The sequence below is a fragment of the Fundulus heteroclitus genome, unplaced genomic scaffold, assembly GCF_011125445.2.
Source record: "Fundulus heteroclitus isolate FHET01 unplaced genomic scaffold, MU-UCD_Fhet_4.1 scaffold_79, whole genome shotgun sequence".
In the NCBI taxonomy this organism is placed as follows: Eukaryota; Metazoa; Chordata; class Actinopteri; order Cyprinodontiformes; family Fundulidae; genus Fundulus; species Fundulus heteroclitus.
The window spans coordinates 445,099-472,268 of record NW_023397241.1 but is presented as its reverse complement, the minus strand read 5'-3'; the positions used below and the strand labels follow the sequence as shown (position 1 = coordinate 472,268).

At 40.3% G+C, this 27,170-nt stretch overlaps 2 protein-coding genes across 3 annotated transcripts in view; one reads left to right on the top strand and one right to left on the bottom strand.

Annotated features, from left to right (window-relative positions):
- Window positions 1-7,822: 7,822 nt before the first annotated feature.
- The window catches only part of tmem70 (transmembrane protein 70), a 36,104-nt gene continuing 16,756 nt past the window's right edge, over window positions 7,823-27,170 (top strand). Inside the window, exons 1-3 of one of the 2 annotated variants that reach the window (XM_021313002.2) lie at window positions 7,828-7,911; window positions 8,017-8,038; window positions 11,298-11,391. In XM_021313002.2, coding sequence (XP_021168677.1) covers window positions 7,901-7,911; window positions 8,017-8,038; window positions 11,298-11,391 — 127 coding nt within the window. In that variant the 5' untranslated portion in view covers window positions 7,828-7,900. Of the gene's footprint in view, window positions 8,039-11,297; window positions 11,392-27,170 lie in introns of both variants that reach the window. The other variant, XM_012856662.3, reaches the window with a different exon arrangement.
- The window catches only part of LOC105920987 (contactin-associated protein-like 2), a 208,744-nt gene continuing 205,903 nt past the window's right edge, over window positions 24,330-27,170 (bottom strand). The window contains exon 25 of the mRNA XM_036134290.1: window positions 24,330-24,638. Coding sequence (XP_035990183.1) covers window positions 24,565-24,638 — 74 coding nt within the window. The 3' untranslated portion in view covers window positions 24,330-24,564. The remainder of the gene's footprint in view (window positions 24,639-27,170) is intronic.

The window sequence follows — 27,170 nt, the reverse complement described above, 5'->3', positions numbered from 1 at the left end:
AATTAGTCCCAGGCCAACTAATAATTACAGTTCTTTTGAACATTTAACCCTCAGTTTCCCTCATCCAAACTGCAAAGCAATAAAACCTCTTCTGTTTGTTGTTTTGTATCGTCCACCAGGCCCTTACACTCAGTTTTTGGATGAGTTGTCAGAGTTCTTATCTGATTTGGTGTTAAATACTGATAAGGTTATTATAGTGGGTGATTTTAACATCCATGTTGACACTGAATGTGATAACCTTAGTGTAGCCTTTAAAACTATCCTAGATTCAATTGGTTTTGCTCAAAATGTGCATGAACCGACGCACTCTCGGCTCCATACTTTAGACCTTGTCCTGACATATGGCATTGATTGTGAAGAATTAACAGTATTCTCTCACAACCCTGTCCTGTCTGATCATTTTTTAATAACATTTGAGTTTAATCTAACTGAATTCTCCACCCCCAAAAGAGGGTTCCATTATAGTAGATTTTTATCGGATAATGCTGTATCAAAACTTAAAGAGTCTGTCCCCTTTTTAATATCCTCAGTATTGCAGAAATGCCCTGTAGATGGCAGCATTGCTGTTTCTTCCCATTCACAAATCGATACCTTTGCTAACAATGTGACTTCCTCATTGCGTTCTGCATTAGACAATGTAGCTCCCTTGAAAAAGAAGGTGATTATTCACAGGAAGCTGGCTCCTTGGTTTAATTCAGAGCTGCGTTCCTTGAAGCACAATGTTAGGAAATTGGAGAGAAAATGGCGCTCTACACACCAAGAGGAATCCTACTTAATCTGGAGGGACAGACTATTGTTGTATAACAAGACCCTCCGCAGAGTTAGAGCAGCATATTTTTCATCATTAATTGAAGAGAATAAAAATAATCCTAGATTTCTCTTCAGTACAGTTGCCAAACTTACAAAGAGTCATAGCTCCGTTGATCCATCCATTCCCTTAGCTCTTAGTAGTAATGATTTTATGGGATTCTTCATAAATAAAATTGATGCCATTAAAAATAAAATAATTGGCATCCTCCCAAACATGATTACCTCGTCCTCAGTAAGTGAGGCAGCATTGGAGGAATCTTTAGAATCTGCGCAGTGTTTGAACTGTTTAGAAGCAGTAGAGCTTTCTGAGCTATCTAAAATTTTAGCTTCATCTAAACCTTCTACCTATATGTTAGACCCAATCCCAACCAAGTTGTTTAAGGACATATTCCCTTTGATCAGTGGCACTATTTTAGACATGATTAATCTATCCTTAGTAAATGGATATGTACCACAGGTTTTGAAAGTAGCTGTTATTAAACCTTTACTTAAGAAACCTTCTCTTGATCAAGATGAGTTAGTAAATTACAGACCTATATCTAATCTTCTTTTCTTATCTAAAATTCTTGAGAAAGTAGTTGCTAATCAACTTTGTGAACATTTACAAAGTAATGACCTACTTGAGGAGTTTCAGTCAGGCTTCAGAGCTCATCATAGCACTGAAACAGCTCTGGTGAAGGTCACTAATGATATTCTCATGGCCTCAGATAATGGACTTGTGTCTATACTTGTCCTGTTAGATCTCAGTGCTGCGTTTGATACAGTTGATCACAATATTCTCCTACAAAGACTTGAACATACTGTAGGGATTAAGGGGAAAGCATTAGGCTGGTTTAAATCTTATCTGTCAGACAGATTCCAATTTGTTCATGTTAATAATAAATCTTCCTCAAACTCTAGGGTCACCTGTGGAGTACCACAGGGTTCAGTCCTTGGACCAATTCTCTTTACTATATATATATGCTTCCGATAGGCAAAATTATCAGACAGCATGGGATTAATTTCCACTGTTATGCTGATGATACTCAGCTATATTTATCCATAAATCCTGATGAATCCAATCAATTACTTCGACTGCAGTCATGTCTTGATGACATCAAAAGCTGGATGACTTTAAATTTCCTGCATCTAAATTCTGACAAGACCGAAGTTTTAATCTTTGGGCCAGAGTCCTCAAAAAATAAACTTCTTAACCAATCACTTAATCTGGGTGGCATTAACCTGGCCTCTGGTAATAAAGTAAAAAATCTTGGTGTTATTTTTGACCAAGACATGTCATTTAAATCCCATATTAAACAGGTTTCCAGAGTTTCCTTTTTTCACCTCCGGAATATCGCCAAAATTAGAAACATTCTGTCCAGGAGTGATGCTGAAAAACTGGTCCATGCATTTGTTACTTCAAGGCTGGACTATTGTAATTCTTTACTATCAGGAAGTCCACAAAATGCAGTTCAAAGCCTTCAGCTGATCCAAAATGCTGCAGCAAGAGTTCTGATGAAAATCAACAAGAGGGATCATATTTCTCCAATTTTAGCTTCCCTTCATTGGCTTCCTGTTAAATCAAGAATAGAATTTAAAATTCTTCTTCTAACGTATAAAGCCCTTAATAATCATATATCATATATCAGAGCTCTGATTACCCCGTATGTTCCTAACAGAGCACTTCGCTCTCAGACCGCAGGTCTGCTGGTGGTTCCTAGAGTCTCTAAAAGTAGAATGGGAGGCAGATCCTTTAGCTATCAGGCTCCTCTCCTGTGGAACCAACTCCCAGTTTTGGTCCGTGAGGCAGACACCCTGTCTACTTTTAAGACTATGCTTAAAACTTTCCTTTTTGACAAAGCTTATAGTTAGAGTGGCTTAGGTTACCCTCGTGCTGCTATAGGCTTAGGCTACTGGAGGACATCAGGGCCTATTTTTTCACTCTACTGAGTTCTTCTGTTCTCCAATTTGCATTGATTGTCATCATTTCAGCTTTTTGTTCTCTTTCTTTTCTCTTCATAGAAGGTACAGGTCAGTGGAAATCGGCTCGTAGACGGTCGTAACTCTGCTTCAACAGCAGGACGCACTCGCGATCGCTCACGATCACTCACGAGGGCTGACTGAATTTTAAACATGTTTGATTTCCAACCAACCGCCCGATTCCTGATGGGGAGGTGGTCGTGAGAGGTGAACCGTCCCTCGTTACCCCCTGTATGCTACACAACGCAAGACGCAGGATTGAGCTGAAACTCGGCTCGATCCAAAAAATTCTTGCACGAAAAGGGCAAAAACTTGCCCTTTTCTACCATTAGAAACTACCATTAGGCGAAAATAAAGTTTCGCCTAATGGTAGTTCTTGGGGGCCCCGATTATGCAGTCAGGCTTTAATAATGATGTTGTTCCACCAGACTGTGAGAGTCCAGCATCATCCACTCTGCTGGTAAGCAGTCAGCACAGTGTACTTCCTGAAGATGACCAAGCTCTGGCCAATCACGCTGCTCAATAGTACTGAGAGGACCGCTACAGGTGAAGAACAGGATCTTGCCAAGAAATGGAAACGGGCGCAGATTTATATCCAGTTATTATTTCATCAAATGAAAAATGGAGAACAGATAAGCAGATCATGGCTTGTCTACTAGAAAAAGAGACACAAGAAAACAGAGGAAAACAACAAGAAAAGGGACAAAAGGTAGAAAAAATAATGTATGTCTATTCTATAAAAATTTTTTTATCTGTATAATGGGTCTGTTTTATGTGTTGTCTTCACATTTCAGAGGGCCCCATGCCTTTCTTCGCCTAGGCCCCCAAATTTCCTAAATCCGCCCCTGATTTTTACATGTAGATGGTTGGAAATGAGATGGAGCAGAATCTTAAGAAACAACAGCAAATAAGGACATATATTCCTGATACTTTCATTATAAATATGGACACACATCTAAGCACGAGTGGCCTACAGGCGTTGTCTGAATATCCTGTATTGCACTGTGTGGGACATGCTTACAGTAGGGAGGAGCAGTGAACAGTTTTTTGTTTGTTTGTTTTCTGCTGAGAAAGATGTATTAAAAGAGGATGCTGATCTAGAGAATTATAATTAACAATGCTTTCTTATATTCACTCTGTGCTGATGCTGTCTTACCCACAAAGACAATCAGAGTATTTTGTAACCAGAATCCATGGATGGACAGCTCGGCGCGGTCCCTGCTGAAGGCCTGTGATGCAGTGTTCAGATTGGGAGACAAACTGGCCTACGGCACTTGTCACAGCACTTGAAGCATGTAATATTGTGTTTAACTAAAGTATGAAGTCCAGAAACTGTCAGCGGGTAAAAAATAAATTAAGCAGGTCGAAATCTGTGCTCACACTTTAATAAACTGTGCTCTCAGTTTCTGGAATCTGTGTACACAGTTTGATAAAATGTGCGCTCTGTTTGGCAATCTATTTACGTAGATTACTCAGTGACACCTGTCAGATGCAGGGCCCACACCTTTGCCATTTTAAACCTAGTGTAAAATAAGTCATATTACAAGTTGTGAGGTGTAGTGCTTTAACGTTAAATATGACATTTCCACAGAATTTGCATTGCAGGTGTGGGCCATATGTCCAAACGCTTGCATATTGCAGAAATTAAGAGCACCATTTAGTAATTTAGAGTCTCTAAAAGTAGAATAGGAGGCAGATCCTTTAGCTATCAGGCTCCTCTCCTGTGGAACCAACTCCCAGTTTTGGTCCGTGAGGCAGACGCCGTGTCTACTTTTAAGACTAATCTTAAGACGTTCGTTTTTGACAAAGCTTATAGTCAGAGTGGCTCATGTTACCCTGAGCTACCTCTATAGTTGTGCTGCTATAGGCCTAGGCTGCTGGAGGACATCGGGGCCTATTTTTCTCACTCTACTGAGTTCTACTGTTCTCCAGTTTTCCATCGCTTGTCGTCATTTCAGCTTTTTACTTTTTGCTCTCTCTCTTTTCTCTTCATAGAAGGTACACCTGGTCCGACGTTCTGTTAACTGTGACATCATCAGGGAAGACAGATCACCCGCTATTACCATCTAATGTAAAACAGATTATTGGATCAATGTGTGCTTCTGTGCTTTTTATTGTCTCTTTTACTGTGTCTCTGCTCTTTTTTCTAACCCCCAGTCGGTCGAGGCAGATGACCGTTCATACTGAGCCTGGTTCTGCTGGAGGTTTTTCCTTCCCGCTAATGGGGAGTTTTTCTTTCCGCTGTTGCTTTATGCTTGCTCAGTATGAGGGATTGCTGCAAAGCCATGTACAATGCAGACGACTCTCCCTGTGGCTCTACGGTTCCCCAGGAGTGAATGCTGCTTGTCGGGACTTTGATGCAATCAACTGGTTTCCTTATATAGGACATTTTTGACCAATCTGTATAATCTGACCCAATCTGTGTATGGGTCAGATTATACAAATTATGACGCTATATAAATTTTATTTATATAGCGTCATAATTTGACGCTATATAAATAAAATTTAATTGAATTGAAATTGAATTGCACAGATTCCAAAAACGTGCCCATGGTTTAGTAAAGCATGAGCATGGATTTTAACCTGCCTTTTTTTAATTTTATTTTTCATACCTGCTGACACTTGCCAGTCTCAGTATTAAAGAAAAGAAAATAGCAGAAGTTTTCCATTCATTAAAAAAACATTTTTGTTTGTCCTGGGTGTCTGGACCGATGAAGCAACGACAGCCGTTTCTGAGCGATATTGTGTTCAGAAAAGGAAACAATGACTAGGACAGGCTGTCGCAGATTAAATGATCCAGAAGCTACTCTGCCTTGCTTGTGGCTCTAAATCATTTTACAGGTGATGGGTCTTGATTTTATTTATTTTTTGCTGTCAATTCAAGGATGTTCACTTGAACAGAGAAGGTATTTTCCCCTTCCCCTCAGCCTGTATCTTCTCTATAGTGACCTTAAAAATAAACCTATTTTCAATTCTAATTATTTGGCTGACCCATTTTTATTAGGTCCAGCCAAAAAGTAATTTCTGGCTATGCCAGTGGTATAGAGTACAGGATATGGTTTAACAGTTACATTTGTGTGGGCACCCGCACATGTTGGAGTTACATAAATGAGATGGCAGATAACATGGCAAAGAAGGCTATTCAAAATCAATAAGGGGAGTGGTGGCCTACTGGTTAGAGCAGCGCGCTTGCGCTCTGAGAAGGTTGCAAGTACCCAGTTCAATCCCCACAGCCTGCACTCTGGTAGCTTCGTGAGACCATCCTGATCTCGCGAGCTTTCAAGGTTTCACTCGCAGATGAAGCAAATCTATCTGGCGGCGTCAGGTTAGCACTCTGGGTCCCTGAGCAAGATCCTTATCCCCCGATTGCTCACCATGCGCTGCACAGTGGCAGCCCACTGCTCCTCAACGGGATGGGTTAAGATGCAGAAGTGAATTTCTCCATTGTGAGTTCAAAAGTTCAATTATTGTTATTAAATAGAAAGGAGGAAAGAATAATGGCAAGACTATGATTTGGACATACAGGACTTAATTATACACTTTTTAAAATACAAAAGCATAATACCAGTAAATGTGATCATTGTAAAAAACATGGAACAACAGAGCATGTTATATTAGAATGTCATAAGTATGAAAAAGAGAAATATATGAGGATAGTTTAAAAATATTTAGGAAAGGGTAAGTTTAGTAGTGTCATTTATTGCAAAATTGCATATCAAAATGCCCAAAATAGCATTTTACACTATCAGAAATAAAAAGATAAAATAAGCGATTAATTTGCGATTAATCTCGCGTTAACTATGGAAATTATGCAATTAATCACGATTATTTTTTTTCACCCTCCATACCAGTAAGTGGCGGTAATGCTAACCTAACGTTTTTTGTCAACGGCCAAGAAACACCATAAAAAGACGAAGACGAAGAAGAAGAAGTGCTTTTTAATGTATATAACAAAGAATTCAGTCCAACAGTATTTTGGCCTTTGAAACCTACATGTATATGGAAATATATTAATATAGATAGATCATTATTAAATATTAAGAAAAGAAATATAATAGATATCTGCCAAGAATTTTATAATCAAATACAGATTAAATATAATGATTATTTTCAAATTTATACTGATGGTTCGAAAAATCCAAAAAATGAAGTAACTAGTGTAGCTGTAATGATTCCTGAATTAAAAATTTATATTTCAAAAAGAACATCTAATTAGCTTGGTATATATGCGGTAGAATTATGTGCTATATTATTAGCTTTAGAATGGGTGGAGGATACAAATATAAATAAAATAATAATTTGTAGTGATTCATTATCTGCATTATTAAGTATAAAAAGGGATGTACGAAGAATCATCAAAATATATTATATGAGATTATGGCTGTTTATTATAGAATATGTGAACAAAATAAAAATGTAATATTATTTTGGACTCCTGCTCATGTAGGCATTTTGGGAAAGTAAAGAGCAGATAGGTTGGCTAAGGAGGTTATTAAAAAAGAAGACATTGATATGCCAGTAAAGTTATCAAAATCTGAAGGCAAAAGTATAGTTTGGACAGAAAGCAAGAAGATATGGAAAATTAGATGGGATAATGAAATAAACGGAAGGCAGTTGTATAGGATACAAAAAAACAGTTGATGTGACAAGGATTAGAGGAATAAACAGGAGGGAGGAGATAATTATTAATAGAATAAGAACCGGTCACAGTTTATTAAATGGCACTCTTTTTAAGATGGGGAAACATCTTATTGGTTTTTGTAGTTAGTGTGGAAATGTAGAAACAATGGAACACGTTTTTATTAGTTGGAGAAAATATGTAAATCAAAGAACATTATTAAAAACAGAATTAGGTGTTAATGGGGAATTGAAATTTGAGAATGTGGCTGAAAAGTTAAATAGTATTGAGGGGAAGAAGAAGATTTTTCGTTTTTTCAAAAATTCGGGGATCATGATGAGGATTTGAAGGATATATATTAGGATCCAATAGATGGCAGTAATGCAACAACAATGGATGCAAGCTGCCGTTAAATCCTAAAGAAGAAGAAGAAGAAGAAGAAGAAGAAGAAGAAGAAGTGCTTCCGGTAAAGCAGTCAGCGTCTCAGTAAAACAAGCTGCGTTTTCTGTAACTATGCTGGTCAGGTTGGTTCAGTGTGCTTACCGGTCTGTGTCCCGTCCTTCAATGCAGTTTTCCTTTTCTTGTTTTACTGCACCGAGGCATAACGTGACGCTTCTGACATTTCGCAGGTCTGCTCCCATCCTCAGCAAGGTAACTCACTCGCTGACCCCGCACTCCATGCTGCTATTAGCTGGTTCTTTTTGACCGCTTGGCACGCGCTGTTGGTGTTATTTATGTAGTCTCAGTCATAGAGCACATATTCAGCATGTTAGAACTATACACATTTCTAGTCCAGATCCATCATAGTAAATAAAAATGTCAAGGATGTAATTTATTTAAGTTTGAAAAGTGAAAGTCATCTAAAATAAACTTATTGCGGGGTGGACTACCCCCCTTTTCGGACTACCCAACCATAGAGAAGACTGCGAATCTGACAGTTGTCAGGCAAGACACCCTCCACAAGTATGTCACAAAAGGTCATTGACAGACCTCTCAACTTTATGGAAAGTTAAGAGTGAGATTATGTTAATTCTCACAGTGCGCCGGGGGGACGTGACAGCGTCCAGTTGCTGTCAGGGCAACTGGACGCTGGAAGAGCGGATCCAGTCAACTCCGTCTCATTTTCAACCGACTAGACATGGAAGTAGAGATGTTTTACTTTTGTTAAAAAGTGAAAGAGGTGTGTCGACACGTTATTGTTCTGTTTGTGGGTTAAAACAGAAAAAAAACAACTGTTCTCCCGTGATTGTTTCAACATACCAAAACTGCCTAATATGAGGAGCTTCACATCTCTTTGATGTCCATTCACAGCATTCCATTCATTGCACCTTCTAAGCAAGTGAACGGCTCTGTGGTCGTTTTCAGATTTCCGACGAAAATACGATTTGTTCTGATTGTCACTCATCTCCACAAATTCTGTCTGTTGCCACCAAAACTCCATTTCACGAGTCCATTCCAGCTGTCTGCTTTATTCTTGTAGAATATATTTTGTTTCAACATACACCCATATGAATAGATCAAATGAAACAGACCCCAAATGTACAAATAATCTCTGAATAAAGTAGTTTTAAGTTCTTGTTCAGCATGTTGTTACACTCCTTTGTTTAAGGAATGAGACCAGCTTTTTTATTTTAGTTTATTAGAGTACCACTCATGCAGAGTGCCTCTAGGCTCCATTCTTGGCCTCTTCCTCTTCTCTCTTTACCCCGTCCCTTTGCAGTCATTTATAAGAAACCAGTGTTTAGCCTTCTTTTTTTGGCACAAGACAGACTATTATGACGCTAAAAAGGAAAATAGTTGCTCTAAAAATAAACTTCTGCATTGCGGAAAGCATGGATATCAACAAAGTTAATGTTGTTTGAGCCCCTTGATGTCCTTGATTTTTTTTTTAACTTATCTTTTTTGGTAACGTCTGGTATGATACCGGTTTGAGGCGGTGAGGCGGGCAGTTTTTTTCCCCTCCATTGATGTGCTGTGCCTGAGTAATAAACAGTGGAAAAAAGGCATAAATAAAGACTGTAAAGGGCTCCTTTAGAGAGAAGAGGAGGAATGACGGGTCTGAGCTGAACCTCCTAATTTTATAAGTCTTATAAATCTCATACACACGTAAATTACATGTAACTGAAGTATGCACACCTGAATTCAAGCGCAAGGCGACGCAGCAATCCACCAAAGCACCACTGGTTCTATGTCGTTAAAACTAACTCTCCTATTGATTTTAATTGGGACAATTTTCTACGGGTGGAAGGACAATAAACGTAGTGGTTCACGTTTTGAAGTCTGGCTGCTGATAAAATTCCCTGGCTCTGAGGGAAGGGAGGGCAGAGCGTTGAGGCACAGAAACACAGCACATGTAGTTCAGAAACAATTTGGACTGAATAAAAGAGAAACTTATAAACAGACTAAGTTGTGTTTAGACAGAATCTGGTTAGGGGATCTGTTGTCTGATCCAACGTGAATCCATGACTGGTTCTAAATGAAGGCTTTATCTGACAGCTGCTCTCCCCCTTTGCCTCCTGCATACGCAGTACCAGCTTACTTTCACCACTGGTTAACCCAAAATTATTTCTAACTCCGATCGCTCTTCCTGCTTCTCTGTAACCACTAACCACAGCAGTAATTACTGATGGCTACAAGCTATGAAAGAAACGGCTCAGCAGAATGTGGGGTTTAACTGAGCTCTGACTGGACAGTGCTGTGAACAGATCATCCACAGCCCATATAGCCCAGTGTTATTTTTATGCCTGAGAAATGCCATGTCACAGGTCCCTGCAGTGTGTGTTCATGTGAAGTCGGGGAAATCCTCAGCTACACAGACAGTGGTCACCACCAAAGACGCAACAAAAAATGCAGAGATCGCCTTCTGGTCATCAGATTTCGTGTAGCGCTTGCGTTTTGTCATGATTCATCTTGTCTCAATGAACAGGAAGTCGTTCATTGCCAATTCATTGCCAATGCTTTTAATTGTCTTTTCGAATTTATCGATTCGTTGTTGCTGCCCTAATCCACACCCAGTTGTAGCAGTTAGCGCTCCATAAAGGACGATTGTTAAAGCTGTGCTGCTTTCTCCCGACGTCTTGCTATGATGTGGTCTTAATCTTGCTCAACAGCTTTCTAACAGTAAGGAGAGATGCCGGCCAGTAACCGCATTATTCTATTTTTTTCCAGTTGTTTTTTTTTTTTTTTTTTTTTTTCAACAAAACTTGAAAACCTCTAGAAACGATTACATTCACCATTACTTCTTTACGGTGTGCTGCTGTGTGACTCCTTCTGTTATCTGCGCATGCAGGTTGCTTTGTGATCTTGAACCGTTCAGACATACGTATGATGGTGGTCACATTTAATAGTACTATAAACTAAAAAAAAAACAAAATAATAATGATTACAGCAAAAAGTTTAAATGGAGCATAAAGACCTGCAGTGTGAACATAGCCTAAGATCTTCCTTCAGACTCTGGGACCTTGATTTCCAAATCAAATGTATAATTTACTTTCAGCTGAAGAGAAGACTTTGGACCCCTGAGAAACAGTCCAATTCTTTTACTCTTTAGTCTTATGAATGTTGATGTTAGGTTGATCAAAGCAGTGCTGCAAATAACTTTCACAATGATCTGCAGCGTCTGCACCTGTATGTTGTGCTATTAGAGGGTGGTTTGGCCTTCAAGTGTCAAAGGTTAGTTGAATACTACTAGAATTAGGATCTTAAAAGTACAGAGGCTATACAGAGCTTTAGGTTATTTGCTGAAGTTTCAGCCTCTTTTGAATTGAGTTTCAGTTGACAGTTTTCAGATTAAAAATGTTTATTTTCCCTTTTCACTGTTGATTTATTGGTGATTGTGTCATACAACATGAAACCTGTCGGTGTAAGCTGTTGTTTCTTTCTCTGTGTTTTCATTTGTTTGTGTGAGCAGTCCAACTGTAAGAGCAGCCAATGTCTCTCTACGACCAGCCGCACTGAGGATGGGATACTGGTTTACACGGGGAGCCTGGCAACTGCTGTTAGGGGTAATTCAAGATTTTTTTGTTCATTTCAAAACAAGCTGGGCAGAAAAAATATTTAATAATCAAACTAACCATAATTTTGTAATCTACATGATGACTATAAATTCAGGACCTCATTGTTAAATATGTAATGGACATAAGGAGGAAAAGAGTTTGGTTTCAGAAGAGATGCATCAGGATATTGTCAAAGTTAACATTGGCAGAGAAAAGAGACGTTGGCAACAAATTTAGTAAATCTTCTAAGTCAGGGGTTTTCAAATTCATTGAATGTGAGCCTTCCCTTGGAATAGGTAAAGATAGACCCCCCCCCAAACCACAAACCTACAGCACACAGGTCCCTGCAGTAAATGCATCTTTCTTTTGTGTTCCTGGAATGCTGTTTCAAAAACAACTGTCAAACAGTCCAATACATGTTTTTTATTGTATTTCTATTAACAAAGTACATTCATAAAAAATGTATGTCCATCTAAATATTTCCATTTTACATGCTACTTTTACTGAAACATCACGGACAGACAGCCTAGTTTTAAGATTAGACTTAGACTTAAACAACTTTGTCATTTTGTATGCACAGAGTGCGTACAGAACAAAATTTCGTTGCGCACAGCTTAGGGCTGGACGATAATTCAATAACAATATATATTGATCGATAGACGTGTGACGCGATAGGAAAAAAAATGGTCCATAAAAGTTCTATATATAAACAGTTTTTCTTCCTTCCTTTTAGCCTATCACATTTGTTGATGCTACAGTCACTACTTCCTCTGAACCAATCGTAATTGCGGACCCAGGCACGACGTCACAAAGCGCTGCCCTCTCAAACCACAACACAGAGCACGTGAATATGTCGCAGCAAGGAGCAGCGGAGGAAACGGTCCCAAAACGGGGTTTTGCTCGTTCGCCAGTCTGACAGAAATAAACCTCAGTGATTTTTAAAACTGGCAAGGAACCGGTAAAAACAAAGTCTGGTAACGCAACCAACTTGTTTCATCACGTAACCCGCTTACTCCCGCAGCAGCGCGAGCTGTGCAGCCCCGTTGCCGCTCTGCGTCTTCTTAGGAATCTTCTGGAACTTCTTCCAAAACAAAGCAGGTACAGCAAGCTAAACTGGGCTCCCTTCTTTGTGATAAAATGACAAAATGGCGGCATAAAGACATCACGCATGCAGTAACGTCCTTCATAGTGATAGATATTGCTGCTGTTGTCTGCAGTTGAAAAACCTGGCTTCAAACAACTACTCGCCACTTTTAAACCGCGATATAAAGTTTCAGGACGCAGGTCTTTCTCTAACAGCGCTCCCTAAATTGTGTGACGAGTGCAGGGAATCAGTGCAAAATGAGCTGCAGTCTGCGTCTTCCCACGCCACAACCTCGGACCTCAGCCCTGCGTCAGCCTCTCAATTGACTAGAAATAGAATGAGGAGTAACTAGTGTACTATTCCCACCTAAATAGGCTATTCTATTAATTTATTTGTTATATTTATTTTGGTTATTTTTCTGGTCACTTTAGTTTATTCTTTGTCAGTATTTAATAACATAACTCAGGTCTCTTAAGTTATTTTTCTTTTAAAAAATTCTGTTATGGTTAAAAAAATTGGTTAAATAAAGATTTAATTGGAATTCTGTGTTTGTGTTCTTTATTACAATTAAATAATTTAGCAATATCATAAAATGTCCAGGCAGAGCTGCACATAAAATATGGTTTTAAATATTTTCAATAATTATCGATATGGATCAATATGCATTTTTATTAAGCTTTTTAAGCTTTTTTTTTCTATATCGTCCAGCCCTAACACAGCTTGTTAATTACAGTAAATTAAATGACAGTATAAGGTGCAGCAGTGATTTAAAAGTAAACAATTGAAATGTAAACAATGCAGGAGAAAATCACAGTGTACAGGTGACTATTTTTAAAACTACTTGTATGTGCAGAATTGATCGTGCAAAGGGCATTTGTGCAAGAATGCATTTAGAAACTAAGAGTTCGGCACACTTGTAATGCTAGATAGAGATGCAGTGATGCAAATGTGCAAATATGCGAATGTTGTGCAGAGTTTATATTTTATAGTTCAGCAGTTCAACAGTCTGATGGCAACAGGGAAAAAGCTTTTGCAGAAAAACAAAACCTCCGGTTCTGCCAGAGGTTTTCCTTCCCGTTAATGGGGAGTTTTTCTTCCCACTGTCGCTTCATGCTTGCTCAGTATGAGGGATTGCAGCAAAGCCATGTACAATGCAGACGACTCTCCCTGTGGCTCTACGGTTCCCCAGGAGTGAATGCTGCTTGTCGGGACTTTGATGCAATCAACTGGTTTCCTTATATAGGACATTTTTGACCAATCTGTATAATCTGACCCAATCTGTATAATATGATTGAACTTGATTTTGTAAAGTGCCTTGAGATGACATGTTTCATGATTTGGCGCTATATAAATAAAACTGAATTGAATTGAATTGAGAACCTGGTGGACCTGCAGCGGATGCTGTGGAACCTCTTCCCAGAAGGCAGCAGGGAGAACAGTCCATGGTGGGGGTGTGAGGGGTCACTGATGATGTTACGGGCTCGGGACACGCAGCGCTGAGATAAAATGTCTTTTATGGAGGGAAGAGGAGCCCCGATGATCCCTTCTGCTGTCCTCACCACTCTCCTCACGTTATTCCAGTCGGAAGCACTGCAGCCTCCACACTACACAGAGAGACAGCTAGTCAGACTGCTCTCTATGGTGCTTCTGTAGAAGGTCATGAGGATGGGCGGAGGCAGGCGGGCTCTCCTCATCTTCCGCAGGAAGTACAAGCGCTTCTGTGCCCTCTTCACCAGTGACGTGGTGTTCACAGACCAGGTGAGGGGTCTGTGATGTGCACCCCCAGGAATTTGGGGCTGCTGACCACTTCCACAGCTGAGATGTTGATGAGCAGTGGAGCGTGGTGCGGCCGGTTCTTCCTGAAGTCGACGATGATCTCCTTCGTCTTCTCCACGTTCAGGATCAGGCTTTTGTCTCTGCACCAGCCCACCAGCTGCTCATCCTCCTCTCTGTAGTCCAGATCGTTGTCCTCTCTGATCAGGTCCACCACCGTTGTGTCGTCTGCGAACTTCACGATGTGATTGGTGGTGAACCTGGGGACGCAGTCATGAGTCATCAGGGTGAACAGCATTGGGCTCAGGACGCAGCCCTGAGGGGAGCCCGTGCTGAGAGTGATGACATCCGAGGTGTTCTGTCTGACCCGGACTGACTGAGGTCTGTTGGTGAGAAAGTCTAGCAGCCAGTTGTGAAGGGGTGTGCTGTAGCCCAGATGTTCTAGTTTTTCCACCAGATGCTGTGGGATGATGGTGTTGAACGCTGAACTAAAGTCCAGGAACAGCATCCGCATGTGTGTGTTCTTCTCCTCCAGGTGTGTCAGGCTCAGGTGAAGAGCGGAGGAGATGGCGTCCTCAGTGGAGCGATTCCGTCGGTAGGCAAACTGGAATGGGTCGAATGTTGGGGGAAGACTGGAGACGATGTGTTCCTTTGCCAGCCTTTCAAAGCACTTCATAATGATGGGAGTCAGTGCAACAGGATGGTAGTTGTTAAAACTGGTGACTTGAGGCTTCTTCGGCACCGGGATGATGGAGGCAGACTTGAAGCATGCTGGCACTGTGGCTTGGTCCAGCGAGGTGTTTAAAAATGTCTGTGAGGACACCAGCCAGCTGACCTGCACACTCCTTGAGGACCTGCCAAGGTATGTTGTCAGGACCTGGGGCCTTCCGTGGGTTGATTCTCCTCAGTGTCTTCCACACATCGGCGGTGTCAAGGCAGAGGTCCTCCTCTTCCTAATGGGGAACAGCTTTCACTGCTGGAGTGCTGCTTAGTGCCTCAAACCTCCCAAACAAGTTATTTAGTCTATTTTAAGTAAGTCAGCATCAACTTCACCCACCGGGGGGGAGGGCCTGTGGTATTCTGTTATTGCCCGTATGCCTTTCCACATGCTCCTGGTGTTGCTGGCGTCATGGAAAAGCTCCTGGATTTTCTGACTGTGGTTCCGCTTTTCTAGTCTGATGGCACGGTTCAAGTTGGCTCTCGCTGAGTTCCATGCTTTTAGCGCTTGGCGGACCTACTCAGTAATTCAGGGTCGTTGGTTGGCTCGGGTGATGATGGTCTTTGTGGTGCTGACGTCCTCAATGCATTTGTTGATGTAGGCTGACACAGTCATGGTGTACTCATCAATGTTGATCTTGTCCTCATAAGTTGCTGCAGCTTTGAACATGTCCCAGTCAGAGCACTCAAAACATTCCTGGAGCGCCTCCATGGCTCCCTCAGTCCACACGCTCACCTGCCTCACTGTAGGTTAAGCTCTGAACAGCAGGAGCCTGTATGCAGGAATTAGCATCACAGAAAGGTGGTCTGAGGAGAACAGGTGGGGGCGGGGGGCTACCTTGAATGCGCCTCTAATATTTGTGTAAACTAAGTCTATAGTGTTCTCTCCCCGGGTAGCAAAATCCACGTGTTGGTAGAAATGAGGGAGAACAGTTTTCATATATGGGTGGTTAAAATCCCCAGCAATGATGAAAACCCCCTTTGTGTGTGCATATTGCAGCTCAGAGATGGTCCGATAGAGAACACTCATAGCATCTTTTGTATTAGCGCTCGGAGGGACGTACACCGCTGTGATGATAACAACAGTAAACTCTCTAGGCAGATAAAAAGGTCTGGAGCTAATAATCATGAGCTCGATGTCCGGAGAGCAAAAGCTTGTGACTGATGTAGCATTTTTACACAAGGTGTTATTGATGAAAACGCAGAGTCCGCCTCCTCGGGTCTTACCACTGAGTTCTTTGTTTCTGTTGGCGCGGAAAGTGGCTAGCCCCTCCAGGCTAACGGCGTTGTCCGGGATTGATGATGTAAGCCATGTCTCCGTCAGGATGAGAGCGCAGCAGTCTCTAAACTCCCTCTTTGCAGAAAGCTCGAGTTGTAAATGGTCTGATTTGTTGTCCAGTGAGCGGACGTTGGAGAGCAGGATGGATGGTAGCGGCGATCTATGGGGGTTAGCCTTTAGCTTAGCAGCTAAACCTCCTCGGCAGCCGCGTTTCTTTGGCCGGCTGCACCGCTTCCATTTCGCTCTCCACCGGCGTGAGCTGCTCGTCGAGTCCGCCGCCTCACAGGCCCCCAGGACTGGTACCCGTAGTACTCTGAAGCCGCGTAAAAAATTGAGCGTAGTAGTGGTAACAAGTCCAAGAACACTACATAACCGTAACTCCAGCAGGCGCTGGCGGTCAAGTACTGATCGGCTGGGTAGATGAGAGGTTTCTAGTGTGGCGGCATTTTTTATGAAAAATGTCTGAGAGTTGGTCGGAGCTGTATGCCTAGCCGCTGCCCCGGAGGCGCTGCTGAAAATTGAGCTGTTATTAGACCAAATTCATAAACGATTGTTTTCAACAGCAGACAAACTGAACTAAACAGACGCCAACCAGGCTCAGTATGAATGGTCATCTGCCTCGTCCGACTGGGGGGTTAGAGAAGACAGAGCAGAGACACAACAAGAGAGACAAAAAAGCACAGAAGCACACATTGATCCAGTAATCTGTTCTACATTAGATGGTAATAGCGGGTGCTCTGTCTTCCCTGGATGATGTCACAGCTCTTCTATGAAGAGCCCCTGGACAGAATTTTTCTAATTTTGGCAATATTCTGGAGGTGAAAAAAGGAAACTCTGGAAACCTGTTATGGTATATTATGGGATTTAAATTACATGTCTTGGTCATTTTTTACTTTATTGCCTGAGGCCAAGTTGATGCCACCCAGATTAAGTGATTGATTAAGAAGTTTATTTTTTGAGGACTCTGGTCCAAAGATTACAACTTCTGTCTTCTGTCAGAATTTAAATGCAGGAAATTTAAAGTCATCCAGCTTTTGATGTCATCAAGACATGACTGCAGTCAAAGTATTGGATTCATCAAGATTTATGGATAGATATAGCTGAGTGTCATCAGCATAAGAGTGGAAATTAATCCCATGCTGTCTGACAATTTTGCCAATCGGAAACATATATATATAGTAAAGAGAATTGGTCCAAGGACTGAACCCTGTGGTACTCCACGAGTTTATTATTAACACAAACAAACTGGAATATAGATATATAAGATTTAAACCATTATAGGGGACTTGTCTTTGTAATCCACTACCACATTTTTACAGTACTGACCAACCTAAGGTAAATGAGAATACGAAGAGTGGAGTAAAAATAGGCTTCATTGTTGGAGAGTTGCAGTGTGTGGTGGTTTCCAATGCCTTGGAAGCCAGTGGACCCCAGTGGCAAGAAGCCCCGGCATTTTTGGAGATCTCTAACCGGCCGTTAGTGTTTCATCTGACAGCAGCCATCAGACACCAGCAGCCTTACTCCAGATAGTTCAGCAGCCATCAGGCCGACAGCGAATGAGCTGATAGCCAGCAAGGCGCATATGAGGATCTTGGGTGGATCTGGGACAAAGTCCAGGGACGACAAGTAGGGCTGGGCGATAAATCGATTTAATCGATTAATTCGAATTTACAATTCTTTAAGATTTCATTTTTGGAAAATCTGGATTTTATTTTGCCAATACACTCATTGGGTTTCCATGAAGAGAACAGCATGTGATGCTGAATATATGTTTAGGCAAAATTATTGTCAAAATATTGTTAAGTGGAAACTTTTTTTACCATAATACGAGGTACTTCATTTACATATTTACTTCTTTTTTTTAACTTAGTTTGAAGTTCACAAGTGCAGTGAAGCCTGTTCTTAGCTCAATGTGTAATACCACTAGCAGCAAAAGTTTTGTTATATTTTCATTGTTTATAATGGCACGGCTACCATCTTGTTTTGCATGTTTCACAGCTTGTTTTTAGTTGCACTTTGAATCCAGGTCAACTCCCTGACGAAATGCTTGACATAAAAAGCAAGGTTTTAAAATAATTTCTTTAATTTCTTTTTATGAAACAAAAAGGAGGAAAAAATCGATTAATCGGATTTGGTATGATAAAATCTGAGATTTATTTTTTAATCCATATCGCCCAGCCCTAACAACAAGTAGACTAAAGTTTAAAATCTCACATGAACAGGCTACCTGTGGTGACACGTTGAATTTTGCTACAAAGAAAAAAAATCTAATATTTAGAGCATCCCTTAAATCTTTTCCAAAATCAACACCGCAAAACACCATGAACAACCCCTTTGAAATTATAAAAGAAGCCTCAGACTTTTTAGATCCACATCTGGACTGAATCAGTTGAAGCGTATTTGTTCCACAGAGGTTTTAGCCAAGCCAACCTGTGATTTTGGCACAGTTGTGCCAAAATGGGCCAAAACTGTGCCAAATGTGTTTAACACCTCTTAAAGGGGATTCTGGTCAGATAAAAGTGCAGATTTCTATTGTAGGATTCCTTCTGCATATGACAAAGTATTTGTTCATAAGATTTACCCCCCCCCCCCCCCCCCCCGTTTCATCAAAATTTACCATTGTGTACAACATATCAACAAAATTAAGAGAAAATGACCTGAATTTTCCTTTTGTCTCAAGCAACAATTTTATTAAAAAATACTTTGCAATAAGAAAACTAGTAAATAACAAAAAACTTTCCAATAAGTAGCTAACAACAAAATGTGTAAGTAAATGTGAGTTAAAAAGCTATTAATAAAAACCTTGTAAACAAATGTGAAGTAAAACAATTACAACTAGAACTGCAAGCAGTTATTAACGGGTTCCAAGCCCACGCACCGCCCCCTTTGAGCATGTTCCTGGACTTCAGCGTTCAATCCCACAGCATCTGGTGGAAAAACTGGAACATCTGGGCTTCAGCACACCCCTTCACCACTTCCTCACCTCCTGAGCACTGTCGGTCCGGGTCTGACAGACCAGCTCTGATGTCATCACCCTCAGCACGGGCTCCCCTCAGGGCTGCATCCGGAGCCCCTTGCTGTTTACTCTGATGACACACGACTGCACCCCCAGGTTCACCCCCAATCACATCATGAAGTTCGCAGATGACATAAACTCATCAACAGCTCAGCTGTGGAGGTGGTTAGCAGCACCAAGTTCCTGGGGGTGCACATCACGGTCAACCTCACCTGGTCTGTGAACACCACGTCACTGGTGAAGAGGGCACAGAAGCGCTTGTACTTCCTGCAAAGGATGAGGAGAGCCCACCTGTCCCCGCACATTCTCACAACCTTCTACAGAAGTACCATAGAGAGCATTCTGACCAGCTGTCTCTCTGTGTGGTGTGGAGGCTGCAGCCCCTCCGACTGGTGGAAAATGAGGAGAGTGGTGGGGACAGCAGAAGGGATCATAGGGGCTCCTCTTTCCTCCATTAAGGACATTTCATCCCAGCGCTGCATGTCCCCAGCCCATAGCATCAACAGAGACCCTCAAACCCCCACCCATGAACTGTTCCCCATATATATATATATATATATATATATATATATATATATATATATAATGAATGTTCTTCATTTACAGTGACCCTTTAAACCATTAATGCTATCACTCCTTTTCATGACAACTCATAATATATGAATTACATGTTTCCTGTAACTTATACCTTTTTATTCTAAGTTCAACCAAGATATTCTCTTCTTATCCTTGTAGCTTGTAGTGTTAAATAAGACTAAAATCGTTTCATTTGAATCAAGGTATGCAGATGTTGATAGATATATCTATCTATCAGTGACGTGCGGTAGGGTTCATAGCTGGTGAAGCACTGACGTCATCAGTCAGATTTACAAATATATACACTCTACAGAGTAGACTCATTGCAAAGTGCTGAAGGAGACTGGTTGAGGCAAATCAATTAACCAAGAGACATGGAAAAAATATTGATTATTTGTTAAAAAAATAAATAAAACTAAATTATTTGTCATTTGGCAGTTTCATTTAGCAGTTTATGAGGTATGATGGATTTCTACATTTGTAACACATTCAAAAACTAACCTACATTACGCACATTTCATTACAAAAACAAAATATGAATAATTATCGCTGTCTTACCTCTACTTAGAAATGAAGTCCAGCTGCGCTCTTTCTGAACAAAAATATCGGTCACTTTCCGGTAAAAGTTCTTTTTATCTTCTTCAGTTTTAAAAGTTTCTCAGACTCAGTGGAGCTCACTGCCAGGGAGGAAAGCCTTCCTTCATCAGTCCTGTTCCAGCTGTATGTTTAGAGTCTTTTTAGTGCTTTACTTGTTTAGCAAAACTCGCTAATAACACATCCATAACTTGCTTTGACTCTACTATTTGGGGATCAGAGCGGTGCCCCTTGAGCGCCCCCTGACTAGAGGCCAAGGAACTGCCGGCCTCACCTACAACCAGCTCTTTGGCTTTTATGATCGCCCAGCAGCACACGAAAACACATAGTTTAATGACCAAAACACAATTCGTAATCCACATATATTAAATTGTGGAAAATCAGTTCATCAGTGTTTGAACAATTGAATTTATGATCTAGAGACAGGAAGATGCATTCATGGAATGGAAGTCAGCGCAGTTAACATGGGATTGCGCAATCCCAGGGGAGGCCAAGATCGCTGGCTTGGTGGCGCTTCACTATCAAGCACCACCAAGGATTTACGTTAAAAATAGCCAAAAGTCTTCGATTTTAAAGAGAATATGATAAAAAAAATAAGGAAATTAGATTAAAAAAACAATTATTATTACAAATGACTGAGTGAATCACAATATATATTGTTATCATTATTCTATATTTTCTATCTTTCCATGATTGCCTCCCCTGAATGCATGTCACTGCTATCTATAACTATAACCCATAACCTTTGCACAACATTCGCATATTTGCTCATTTTGCATCATTGCATCTCCAACTAGCATTACAAATGCTGTCGAACTCTCAGTTTCTAAATGCATTCTCGCACAAATGCCCTTTGCACAATCAATTCAGTACATACAAATGGTTTTAAAAATACTTACCTGTACACTGTGACTTTCTCATGCATTGTTTACACTTCAATTGTTTACTTTTAAATCACTGCTGCACCTTATATTGTAATTTAAATTGACTGTAATTTACAAGCTGTATTCTTGCACAAATTGCCCTCTGCACAATCAATGCGGTACCGCGCGCGAGCTATTTTTAGAAACACAACGTCACGATGACGTCACATCACGTGGTACGCAGTAGGGCAAGTTTGCATAGTCCGCCGCTGTTTCGCTGTAAAAGAGACGTGCGTTACCCTTGGTTTTACTCGGTAAACGACTGCTTTTTCCAAATCTAAGACCATGGTTTTTAAACATTGTTGCTATGGAACGTGCAACAGCGACTCGAGGTACGCTGATCGGCCGCATATGAAGGATGTTTTCTTCAAGACTGCCAAGGAGAAATGTGTACGCTTGGAACACCGGGGCGGTCGGCCTACACAACAGTTCAACCCGGAAAAAGTTACCAAATTCAAGTACATATGTAGCAAGCATTTTGTCGGAGGAAAGGGCCCAACCGAAGAACATCCTGACCCAATTCCAGCGACATCAAGTCAAGGTAAGAGTATTTTGGTGGCCGACATGTTAATAAAGTAGCGCCTGCTACCATGATCGCATATAGGCTATCATGGTAGCAGGCGCTAACATGATAGCCTGCTACCAGGATAGCTTACTCAAAAACATTTCAAATGAGACAAACATTAAACATATACCCATTCCTGGACGGTGATTGCAAACAACAACAACAAAAAAAAACTGCCGACGCTGCCATGATCGCCGCGCAGAAAAAAAAAACAAAGCTTACCGTTCGATCAACTCGGCCAGTTTTCCAGTCTTTTTAAGCCATCGAACCTCAAGCCATCGTTTGAGCTGAAGGTTGGTGTGTTCTTCTACAGTGCGACCAGTAATCCGTGTGCCTGGGACATCGTCTTGGGAAAGTTTAACGGCTGTAAAGTCGGTCATATCTGTTATCCGTGCGTTCTCTCCTGTATGCCCTACCTAAGCGGCAAAAGGGGCGTTGCTCTTGAGACGGTGACGTCACGTGCGCGGTACCGCATTCTGCATATACAAAAGTTTTTTTAAAAATAAACACCTGTACACTGTGACTTCTCCTGATTTGTTTGCATTTCAATTGTTTACTTCAAATCACTGCTGCACCTTATACTGTAATTTATTTTACTGCAATTTACAAGCTGTATGCAACAGAATTTCGTTCTGTACGCACTCTGTGCATACAAAATGACAAATAAAGTTTTCTAATTCTCACTAAGTCTATCTATCTATCCATATTATATTATAGCGTTACTTTTCGAATAAGTCTGATCCATATCTGAACTATGGATCTTTGCAAATGTTCTTGCCATTACTTTTACTTTTTATTCATTTGTTAATGCTGTTCCTTCTTCATGTTTTAGAACTGGATATGTTCTCTCTGATCTATTTCCCTTCATTTTCTTAACCATTCCCCATACCTCAGCTATAGAAGTTGTTCTGCCTATTGAATCACAAAAATCTCTCCATTTTGTCTTCTTTGCCTTCTAAATAACTTTCCTTGCTTCTGCTTGATCTTTTTTATATTCAATTAAATTTTTTAAATTATGTGTTCTTCTCAAAACTCTAAAAGCTATCCTCCTATTTCAAGTCTCTGCTCCGCTTAGAAAATACACAGGATGTGACGTCACTTCCGGTGATGTGCCCAAATATGGGCATAATGGCCGCCCTGTTCACAGTTCTGGATGGCAGAGCTCTCGATGATAAGAGCTGTAAATTGATCACAAACTTCATAAATTTGTTAATATTCAACGGTTTGCTCTAAAATTCTGAAAATATTCATGAATGTCCAAGAGTGTTTTATCTAACCACACGATTTTTTTGATGGTCATTAAAAAAATGGATTCAGAGAAAAAAAATATTAAACTTTATAATCTTGTATCATTAATTTTTAAAATCTTGTAAATTGGTCAAAATCGCCTGGATTATTACCAAACTGAAAGACATGGTTATTCTGGCTGTGCTTTACAGAGAGGCCATTTTTATTGGGATTGACCAATATTTGTGGAAAATACATTGATTTCTCCATTTTACAAACTTTGAAAAAAAACAGAGTGTGGCACTTTCAAACACTGGAATACATGCAGTGAGAGAATTGTTACACCTTATTCAAGGAATACATCCTGAAAAGCCGAGCTTGTTACACCACACAAGTGATTTTTGGTGAATTTTTGAAGTTTTCCAGTTTTTTTCCACACTTTTGGAAATAGGCCCCGCCCACTTGTTTCAATCATTACCATATTTAAGACTTTAGTTAAGGGCTATTACTGGAAGGGGATGAAAAAGGTTTTGTAAAAATCCGATAAGCCATTCTTGCGTAGTAGATTTCTTGACATCACAGCGCCCCCTAGTGATGGACGATCCTCAAACGCGGGTCACATGTGCAAAATCTTATTTGGACAATGTGTTATGAAGGACATGTCAAAATCTGTCATAGTTTTAGAATAATCAGCAATTACATTTCGAGCTAGCTAGCTAACAATCACTTATTTTAGCGTACTTTGCGAAAAAGTCAAAATTCAAAAATCCGCCACGTTATCTTTTTTTATTTGTCCATGACACGCTTATATATGAAGTTTTGTGCGGATCGCACAAAAAATGTAGGAGGAGTTTAACAAGAAAGGTTTAACCTTTGTAGCCATGTAGCGCGAAAACTAGCTGGGAAACGAAGGGTGTTCCAAATTGCTTTATTTTGCAGAATCATCCAATAAACAAAGTGATGTAAAGTTTTTGAGTGTAGGACCAGTAGTTTGGTGGTTACAGGCGTAAACGCGTTGTCCTTTATTATAGCGCCCCCTAGTTGTTGAGGGGTCTAAATTTCTGGGTTTGAGTAGAGGCACACATTCTGTACTTAGATACCTGATCCTATTGATTCGTTACAAATCCGCATGGGCCGCCCAACGCGTTTTAGCCGTAATAATAATAAATAATTTAAAAACACACGAAAAACAATAGGGTTCTCTGCTCACAGAGCAGACGAACGGCATAGCCGTTCGCCTGCGCTGCGGGCTTGGAACCCTAAAAACTTTCACAGAAGAAATGTAGGTGGCTCAGTGTCTGGTTCACCTAAAGAGTGCCACATGTCATCACTGTCATCAGTAGGTGAAGGGGTCGCTTGAATTGCCCACCTGGGCATTGGCCTGGTTGAACTGCTCTCTTTTTCTTGGAACAGAGGCAACTGTCCACTTCACAGGGCTTGAAGCAGTCCGTAGCCGATGGGTAGGTGGCTGATACTCCTCATCCTCTGCTGCACTGTTGTCACTGGGGAAGAAGACATATTTTGAAGATTAGATTTGACTGTTTAATGGCAGGCTAAAACTAAAGTTACATTTGACACTGATTTATAATAAGAGTACGAATATAAGGCTAGTCATGTAATGACATTATTTTGTAACCTCAATGGTATGCCGAATAGACTTGAAGAAGAAGAGGAGGCCTCAACCAAAGTGCTTGGATGCATGGTCTTTTCTGTACAAGATGGTCCTTCCTCCTTGCAGTAGTAACATAAGATAGGTTAGGTCACTGCCAAGTTTTCTGATAATGAGATGATGCATTTTTTCTTACTGTTCTCAAAAAAATAGCAACACAACAAAATAAGTGTTGTAAAACAGCAGTGTATTAGAAAAGTGTAAATAATATAACCGCTTCATAAAATACTTTTAGATCATCCAGAGGGGTAGTAACTAAACTTTCTGATTACAAGACAGTTTATTTCTTACTACTTCAAAATAGCAAAGTAACACAGAACAACACTGGTATAAAACATCAGTTGCATATAATGCATTTTAGACCATCCAACTTACATTAAAAGTAATTGTGCTGCTGGAGTGGAAGGAGGAGTGAAGCTAATCACAGCACGATAAATACAGCTCTCCAAAAAACAGCAAAATACCATAAAATGACACCATTGTAAAACATTAGTTGTATTGGAAAGTTATAAATGATATTACCACTTCATAAAACGCTTTTTAGAACATCCAAGCGACAGTAAAATGAGGCTTGTATTGGGCTGCAAAAGCGGTGGGAGGGAGGAGGGGTGAAGCGAAACTTTATGATCACAACATAAAATCCTACCTACAGTTCTCCAAAAATAGCAAAATACCATAAAACAAAACCACTGTAAAACATCAGTTGTATTTTGAAAGGTATAAATGATATTACCACTTCATAAAAATGCTTTTTAGATAATCCAGCCAACAGTGAAAGTGATGCTGGCCTTGTGTTGCAGTGAGGGGCGGGAGCTAAACTCTGATCACCAGACGACATATTATTACCTACAGCTCTCCAAAAATAGCAAAATAACATAAAACAGCAGTGTTATTCATGACTGTCATGACTGGATAACGCTTTAATGCATTGTGTTTTTGTTTGCATGCAAGACATTAAACCTGGGCCTGTAATTGACATGGTTGTTCTGTCAGCCAGACGAAAGGAAAGAAAACTTTTTAAGAGAAACAAGTACATTATATTGTTGTTATGCAATTACACCTGTTTGATTATGACGATTATTATTAATTATAGTTGGCAATTATAAGTTAATAATATATCATTCATAATCAAAGGATAGCTATAACGAAAATTCTTTCAAATGGTTGTGATCAAGGGCTATGAGCCTGTAATGATTAGTACAGTTAATTAGCAGTTATTAACTTATTTATACCGGAAAAGGGTTGTCTAACCAGTTGTTGACGGGTTAGACTTGTCCAGCAAACCTTGATAACTTTAGTTATAATTGCAATTGCTGTTTTAATCCTTACGTCTTCATCACAAGCCAATGACAATGTCTGTTTATTCAGTTATTAACTCAAAAGAAGATAATTCACTAACTCTTGGAGACCATTCAATTTCTGACTCAAAATAATCACAAACACACCTACGATGTCACTAGTTGTTATTTATTAAACTGATAATTCCCGGTTACAGCATTAATTATTCTGCTTAATAAAATACTAGAAAACACTACTCACTACTCAATAGAAGACACTGCATGAAAAGTGTGATTTTCGTCACTATACGGCACTGTTGATTGTCGTGGAAGTTCAGGTTAACGGCTGTTCACGGTAATTTGCAGGCAACACCGAAAACTGCCGTGAATTGTCAGAAATTGACGTGGGCCTTGCTTGGCGTGGTCCCCCCATGACCCCCCCTCCTCCTAATTCTAGTGGAGGCTTTAACATGTAAATGAAAATGCTGTGAGCTATACAAATGCAAATCAGGGTTGCAGGGGGAGTTTACCCATGTCTCGCATTCAACTCCCCTTCAACTCCTCTTGGACGCGATCTACAACTTTCAGCCAGTCCGCAGACTGACGAGAAGAAACTGCTGATTGCTATCAGTGGACTGTCTCATATGAGTCAGTCGGTACTGAAGCAATGCCAAGAGCGTGGAAATGTTCAAGTCAGAAGTTTTGGTTGGGTCATTCAGGTTAAAGTAAATGAAATGGGGTTTAATGAACTAAAAATAAGTCCCACTTTAATGGAGAGGTATAGTGAGGATTTAACTATATATACAGATGCATCTAAACTAACTGATAAAAGAATGGGTGTTGCTTATGTCATTCCAAAATTAAACATTAAAGTTGGAAAAAGAATGAGTGATGATTTAGCAGTTTACACAGCGGAATTGATTGCTGTGTGGTTAGCTTTGCTTTGGGTGGAGGTCAATAGGCCAAGGAAGGCAGTAATTGCTTCAGATTCCAGCTCAGCTTTAATCAGTATTAAAACATTTCAGTCAAAATCAAGGCAAGACATTGTGTATGATATACTGCAAGCTGCAAATAATCTAATAAAGTCA